The sequence below is a fragment of the Prunus avium genome, chromosome 8 (genome assembly GCF_965620075.1).
Source record: "Prunus avium chromosome 8, drPruAviu1.hap1.1, whole genome shotgun sequence".
NCBI lineage: Eukaryota > Viridiplantae > Streptophyta > Magnoliopsida > Rosales > Rosaceae > Prunus > Prunus avium.
This window is the reverse complement of record NC_142291.1, coordinates 1,443,141-1,451,373: the sequence shown is the minus strand read 5'-3', so window position 1 is coordinate 1,451,373 and position 8,233 is coordinate 1,443,141. Positions and strand designations below refer to the sequence as shown.

At 35.5% G+C, this 8,233-nt stretch overlaps 1 protein-coding gene across 2 annotated transcripts; it reads right to left on the bottom strand.

Annotated features, from left to right (window-relative positions):
• Window positions 1-1,483: 1,483 nt before the first annotated feature.
• Window positions 1,484-8,191, bottom strand: LOC110754009 (cysteine-rich receptor-like protein kinase 43). Of its 2 annotated transcripts, XM_021954999.2 has the most exons (11): window positions 7,529-8,191; window positions 7,235-7,368; window positions 6,636-6,733; window positions 5,401-5,741; window positions 4,203-4,655; window positions 3,915-4,075; window positions 3,035-3,108; window positions 2,781-2,928; window positions 2,506-2,655; window positions 2,073-2,187; window positions 1,484-1,914 (listed from the first exon to the last, which is right to left on the bottom strand). In XM_021954999.2, exons 1-10 carry the CDS (start codon window positions 7,698-7,700, stop codon window positions 2,110-2,112), a joined length of 1,809 nt encoding a protein of 602 aa, XP_021810691.1. In that variant the 5' UTR covers window positions 7,701-8,191; the 3' UTR covers window positions 1,484-1,914; window positions 2,073-2,109. The 2 variants fall into 2 exon arrangements, with proteins under 2 accessions (XP_021810691.1, XP_088101278.1); XM_088245152.1 differs by lacking the exon at window positions 1,484-1,914 and having other exon boundaries at window positions 2,007-2,187.
• Between the last annotated feature and the right edge of the window lie 42 nt (window positions 8,192-8,233).

Below are 8,233 nucleotides of genomic sequence, written 5' to 3'. Positions count from 1 at the left end.
TATGATATCTACAATCTTCATTTCATTATCATCAATTGATATAATGGTAACCCCGAAGCATAGTCTGAAATATTGATAATATCGACGAAGTTTTTTCGAATCACGGATATTTCGGAATATATCCATGAACATATCGTATAAATATCGACAATATTGACAATAATATCGGAAAATATCGATGTCGATAATTTCGCTCACACTTCAACAATATTTTGTCAAAATATCGGTGTAATAAAGCTAAAATATCGAAAATATCGATGTAAAGGAAAAAAAAAAGGAAAAAGAAGAAAAAAAAAAGGGAAAAAGAAGGGAGAAAAAAAAAACAAAGGGGATTTGAACCCATCCCATTTTACTCCTCCAATACCTTAACCACCATATCACTTATGTTTTTGTGATAGTATGCTAAAATATTTATATTTATATTGTTTTGTTTTGAATTCTTTTTGCCAGAATCAAATTTTCACATGAGAATGAATCTTTGACCTTTTGGGATGGAATCGAGTGGCTCATGGAAAGAATCCGAGACTCAATCTTCAAATGATTTTGCTTATTTATAACGTCAACCAATCTTGGATCCATATGGGTGGCATGTTAACAATTACATGCAAAATTATTTTGGGGATTTATCATTTGATGACTACTCTTCACAATACACTTACTCTACACATAGAGATAATGAAGATAGTGAAAAATTTGAACCTCATTGGAACTCTATGAGGTATTAAGTCACTCATGTATCTTACCATGCAATGTATAAAGTGTAAAATATTGTAGTAAATCATTGTATATAAATGATTATGGTGTTTTTAATCTTTTTTCATTAATTACTACATATTTTCTACACTCACAGTGTTTGTCAGCTCACTGTATAATCAACTTAAATAAGTTAAATTCATCGTGCAATGCATTTCCTTCTAATTTTTTGTGATAAACTAATAGATAATTGACTAAATAAACATTCTCCAAAGTTTCAATAAAAACTTCTAAGTTTTTCTTACAATTTCCGTGGTTTTTATTCAATTTTTATCGATATCGATAATATCCCGATATTTCCATTGAAATTTCCGTGTTTTTGGACTACCGATATTTCTGATATCATCGATATTTTAAACTTTGCCCCGGAGTCTTATCCTTGTAGCTTTGGTGATTAGCCAAAAGATGGGGGAAAAAAATGCATATCTTTTTCCATGATCACCGTAATGCCACAAATTTTATTTATTTTTTATTTTTTTATACAAGCAATGTTGAGGGAGGGAGAGAGGGAGGGAGGAATTGCACTTAGGACCTTGGGTGCAAGAGTAAATACTCTTAACCACTTGAGCTACAAGTTCGTTGCTAATGCTCCATCTTAATATGTAATTGTTCTCTAGCTACTAAAACTAATCAAACTTTTGAAGATTGTGTTAAATGCAAAAAATTGATCAACGAGGCTACTGTAAAATGACAAAGAACACAAATAATATCTAAGATTTACAAGGCAACAAGAACACAATCTTGGATATAATAATTTAGATATTACATTGCGATAAAATTTGGAAGAAAGTATACCGATGTCAGCATGGCCATTATTTAGATGAAAAGGATCATATTCTTAGATAAGGCATCAGAAAGACGAACTTATTATTTGTCGAAGCCATACTTTACTATTTGTTCACATTTTCAAAGCCTTATAAACAATGCCTCCTTTGTCCAAAACCAAGAAAGAAAAAAAAATCAAAACCACTTGGCCCTTAAGAGGAGAATGACAAAACCACATGAGAAGCTACAACCATTTCCACGGAAAACTGAAAAAACAAAACCATCAGCTGTCAAATGAAAGCAAGGTGTGCCATTGTCTTATTGTCTTCTTCCGGATAGATTTGCTATCCTAGGATGTAGAAATGGTCGCATTTCCCTTCAAAATGGTACGGAAAACTGGGGGACAGAACCAAAGTGAAGCATTAGTTCAATTTTACATAGGCATTTGTTCAGTGTCATATTTCAAACTTCCATGACTACAACGTATATTTACAGGAATCAAAAAGTACATGAGAAGCTGTAAACAGTACATAGAAAAATAGAAAAAGCAATACCATCTGCGAAAGAAAATAAACTGTGTCGTTGTGTCCTTCACTTTGTATAATGAGGTACAAAGTGCTCTCCTAGGTGGTGGAAATGGTCATTTTCGCCTTCAAGAATGCGGACAACCTGCAGTGAAAAACCGTTCATTTATATATAAATGCAGGATAGAGGCAGAAAATTTTGATGAAACAAGGGTCTCCATTTAGGCATTGGTATTTCTAACTACATTCACCACAAAGAATTTCAAGTGATGGCCCTCACATGTGAATCACATTGCTGTTATACTAGGTTAGAGTATATATATCAGCCCCTAATGTGCATGATAGCCTAAACAAAGGCATGCGTGGACATCCAAAATTGAGAAGCTTGCGAACTCAGTTAATCTTCCTCCAACTTCTTAGTTGGCACAATGCAATAAAAATCCAAAAGATAAAATTTAATTACCTCTCCCATTGATGGACGCATTTCAGGGCTTCTTTGCACACATAAGTATGCGGCTTTAGCCATAAGGTACACTTCATATGTGTCATATGAATCTCCAATACGACGATCAATGAGTTCATGTAGTGCTAGCCTCTGGATTATTGGTTCTGCCTACGATTTCCATATAACAGACAAAGATTATTCAGATTGGAACAGAGAATTAGCACTTCTATCTTTTTTTGCCAGCGAGTAGAAAATATAAGATAAAAAAAATCACATCTTGAAGCCCAACATACCCACTGCCGTAGGGATTCGTCTTTTTCTTTCCGTTTTGAATCAATAATCTTGTGTCCGGATATTAGTTGTAACAGAACCATGCCAAATGAATATACATCTGTCCGTACAGAAACAATACCATTCTCTGCATACTCTGGAGCAAGGTAGCTACAAGGACAAGAGGCTTACTTGCGCTTGTTTATTTAAAATTACCAAGAGCAATTTTCTGGAATGTGATACTCAAATGTAGAAAAAAGTTTACAGTAGTCCTCACCCTAATGTGCCAAGTATCCTTGTCTGCACAGGATCATCACTGATCTTCCATTTGGCTAGGCCAAAATCACCTAACTAAGTGTAGAAAGTCATTCCGTTAGCTTCAATAGTTTTTATTTTCTTCAGTTTCTTTTGTAGGAACTACTCAGAGCTTGCAACCAAAACCTTTTAACTTTCAAAGAAAAAAGAAAGCTTGAACTCCAAACCAACCAAAGGGAGAAGCCCAAAAGGCATAAAAGGAAAGAAAAACAGGGTTATCCTTCGTTGTAAAATAAAATGAAATTACTAGATGCTGACAAATCAATTGTTGCATTGAAATGTTATGGTGAAGATCGGGAAATGGGCACTCAGAGCTGAGAGTTAGAAAGGGCACAATTCACAGTTACAACATAGTCATGATGTGTAAAACAAAATAAGCTCTAAATGAAATTTAACAATGAAGGAGCGCAATGTTAGAACCTTGTAGTCTAATTTGGGTCTACGTAACTAATTCCTAATAGAGGAAGGAAAACAAAATAAGGCCTAGCCATGCAAGGAAAACAAAAATAGGGGGCCACCCCTGTTTTTCTATGCATCAATCCTCCCTCAAGTAGACTTGTCAAGAATTGGAAGAGAAGAGATGTTTCATGCCGCTCATTAGCATAGGACTATTCGCAGATAGAAAGATTTACAAAATGATTCCTACGAGTCCTACTCGCAGGTGGCTCTAGATTTTGTCACAAATCTACCAAAGGATTTCTGAATTATCAGCATAACTAACGCCACCAACCAAATCTCAAGTATAATAATTAATCATTTATTGAAACAGAAAATAGTATTATGCATTTCCTTGAAGGGCCTCATAAAAAGACAAACATAAAGAGTATTGTGTATTAATTTACCATGGGAACATAATCGTGTGTAAGAAGTATATTGCTTGGTCGCATGTCTCGATGAATTATAGGACCTCCACGACATTCTTCATGCAGGAAACGCAATCCTTTTGCAGTTCCAATGGCGATAGCATGCCTTTGGTGCCATTCGAGGACTGCTGCGTTATCATCTAAGAAAATAACCGCAGAGAATTAACAAAAGAAGATCCACTAATCATGTTTATATGGTATCAGCATTAGAACTAACAATGACGGAAAAAAAAGTGTACTGGGAAAAAAGATTTAACAGTTGTTTACCAAATAAGTGCCACTCAAGAGAGTTGTTGCAAATATATTCATAAACCAAGATATTTAGATTCTCCTTGCAACAATAGCCCAACAGCATGACTATGTTCTTGTGGCGTGCAAAACTTAAGACATAGACCTCAGAGTGAAATTCTGTAAAGCCTTGTTGACTTGCTTCTTTCCGCACCTTTGCTGCAATCTGCTGTCCGTCCTTGAGCTCACCTTTATACACATGACCGTATCCACCTTCTCCCAATAAGTTTTCCTTTGAAAAATCATTTGTTGCTAGCTGTATCTCTGAGTAGCTGAATGTCATAGAATCTTTGATATACATTTCAGTCCTTGTTCCGCAGATGGAACAAAGAATTGGGGCCTCCGAAGATCGGTGTTGGAAGACATTTTTATTTTGTTTCTGGTTGATTTGGGGAACAATGGAGTGTTTATTGTCTCCTTTGGTTTTTGCGCCTGGAAGACAGAAAATATTAGTCCATATAATAATACACACAAACACACACACATTATTTGAAGCCAAGGTACCAAATTTTTTTGGATTGATCTATAACCCTGGTCATCGCTAAAATCATATCTTCCCTTGAAAACACCTTAATGCAACGAGTTATTTTAAGCTCTGATAAACATGTAAGGCATTCAGCACTTGTTTGTTACAATAGAATCATGGCCATATCTTCTTGCATCCTTCTGGTGGATTATGCAAAAATTCCACCACAGCACCTTCTTGTGATTTGAAACTGAATGGTAGGTGGTTAGAGAGTCCATCTAGAAACCATTTGCATCCATGTCATAGAAGTGATGAAATACTAATTTTATTTTTCTTCATGTGGAACATGGAATCATTCTTGACCGTTTTGATGGGAAACTCATAAAACGTGTAAATTTAAAAGAAGGGAGAAGTTAAAGGAAAACTTATTTGATAAGCTACCTACGAACTTTGTTCTCCAGTTTGGAGATACTTATAACTTAATATCCAAAGAAGCCAAAAAAAGGATATGAATTGATAATTTGATATTTTGGAGGTTTGTGTCTTATGGTGAAACTCACTAAGTAAAGTTCTAGGAAAGCTGGCTCAGATTCTATGCATAATGCATTGATATTGCAGCTGAGACGAAAAACTAATAGCAGAAAGGACAATATATGTCTTGAGTTTGTAAAGCATTATAATATGCATAAAGGACTATGACAAGCTTCTGACCTGAATTTTCTTGCTTAGAGGAAGACGCTAGATCCAACAAAGGACTATAGTCTCGTAGCTTAAATGTAGATGAAGTCATCAAGTTGGTATTAAGCATATCAGAGCTTTCCAGTGCACCAAAGGATACAGAGTAGCTTCTGCAAGCGATGGATGAGTGCTCACTGTTTCCATTACCTGGATTCGGAACAGGCTTGGATAATGAATAAAACAATTTGTGTTCTATAGTATCAGTATCATCTGTTGTATGAGGTCTCATAACTTCCACAGCCAAGCTATCTTGAATTATTGCAACCTTGCACGGTATCTGCTTAAGGTAGAACCTCAAATCCCGTCTAAGGTGCCTGTTAAACTTTGCAGGTTATTTTTTAAGCTAATTCGAAACAGAAAGAGAATTTAACAGAGGCATGCTCATAAACACACACAGGGGATATAGAAACAAATCGAAAGTTGGATGGTACAAAGACAAATGGGAGGCTTTCTTTGACAAATTGGAATTGTTATTTGTTTTCAGTCCTCCAGATATATGTGTGTATATATATATTATGGCAATATAAGCTGGGAAGGTATATGTAGAAAATAACAAAGTACAAACATGATATACTTTAATGACTAAAGAATCCATAAATATCATTCGTCATGAAGACTATTGATGGAAACATGCAACGAAGTAAGGAGTCTGAGGTTACGCACCAAAGAAGTTTAGGATATTTAAAAGATAAAAATGTGGGAGAAAACTTCTCCAAAACGAGCAGTTTTGATCCAATTGAAGTTTTAACTTTTGAGTTGACAACAAGGACGACAATTATTTACTCGATTCAACAAAAATATCACCTCAGTGGATTCTTAGTTTAATAGGCAATTAATCTTTGACAGAAAATCTGAAAGTACCCATTCATATTGCACAATGACCATCAACACTAAATTGGAGTACTTTCTCAACCATGTACCAGAAAGCCAGAGCATGACGACATTTATATACAGGGCCATATTCTAGAGATCTTCATTGCACGGAAAAATGACAGGACTATAACAACACGGAACCCGTTTCCATTTGCAGTACAGGATAAGAGATCTAAACTTGAAAGATCCATCATAAATTAGTCTCGTCTTCGAATTTAATTTTTTAAATAACCATTCCCTTAATAATCTAAAGGGCAGAGAATCAAATTTATGGGTGAAAGGAATTGAATTCTGAAGGAATGGTTTTCTTAAGCAAATAGAGAAAAAGGGACTACCTATCAAGCACAACCCAAGCTGCATTGCAGGCCATAATCTCTTGCAAAATAACCTGTTTAATGGGAAAACCAGCAGTAACTTTGACTTCAACGCTGACCTGAATATATCAAGGAAACTAGTGTGGTGAACAATATAGCAATATATTTAGGACAGTGGCAAAGTGGAAACTCTGCATAATCACAAAAACAAAAGCAGTATTCGAGCAGCACCATTCAGTTTCTCTTTATCTCTCTTTTTTTGGTAAAGTCAGAAAGTGACCAAAAAAAAATGGACACCTTACAGTCCCTACGTTGATTATAATGTTGCAAAGTAATAGAATATGTCTACTAAGGTAGCCCGACCTTTCAGATTCTGATACAACATTTAGCTCAAATTCTTAGGTTAGGTATGTCGTCGTATTTACGTATTGCAAGATTTTCTAGCATGAAGAAGGTAAAATGAAAATAACTTTTTGCAATTTTGGAAAGAAACTATGCCAAAGATCTAAACACATCTGGTTGAGAGAGAGTTAACCACTCCACCAATCTAGGAACATAATGAAAGCACAAGTTCATAAAACAGTTAAAATAGAAATTCTTAACCTCAGAGAATATATTACCCCTTCATCTTCACACTTTTCGGCACTTTGAAGAAGCATGTTAACATACACATCAACTTTCTTTGTAACTTCTTCCTCCACTGCACGAATGCTTGTTCCAAAAAATTCTGGGGATGGTTTTGAATGAAATCCCACTGTTCCAACAAAGGCAAAAAAAGCAAAGAGACTAAATATCAGCAACAAGCACACTTACTTTTAGAATTTCTTGCTCATATTAATGTCATAACAAATTTAGACATTTAAAACCAATTAAGAACAACTCTAGTTCATGGAGACAATTCATCAAACACTTACAGGGGTGAACCACCCTGTGCAAGACGCCCAGCAAAATGATGGTATCTCCTGAATGTAAAATGTCACCCCTCATTCGAAGACTATCGACGGTGAGCTTAAGCTCCGGCTCACCCCTGTCCCTGGTCGCATCATAGGCAATAACAACATGGGACGGCGTCATTGGGCTCGCCATGGACACTGTTTACAATATACCACAACAAGGTCTGGAATCTGAAGCTTGTTTTTAATATTTTGGAGGTGAAAATGCTATTTAAAAGATGATATTTCAAAAGGGTTAAAAATTTAAACTTGAAGAAAGATATTAAACCCATTTTTAGATTATGATTTCTTGGCCAATGGCAAGTGTTGTTCAGAGTCCTGAAAAAATTTCTTTCAATTTTTTTTTCTTTCAAAGCTTCTCTGTGCTATTGCATTGGAGAGTAGATGCCTGATGCCCGGGAATAAATTCCATGGATATTCTCTGATTATACCAAAAAATGGCGCGAAACTGCTGTCTTCAATAGGGCCAATCAGATGAAAGCAAGGAACTTGGGCATTATGTTGGCTTATGCTTTCTAACAGCTAGCGCTGTGTCGGCTAAATCAATGATTCCATCAAGCATTGGGAGAAATCTTTAAATTTTGATTTCTGACCCAGTCATGTCCTCCTGTCAAAAACATTGGATTTTTATTGTTGGTATAATGTTAATGTATAAATTTAAAACTA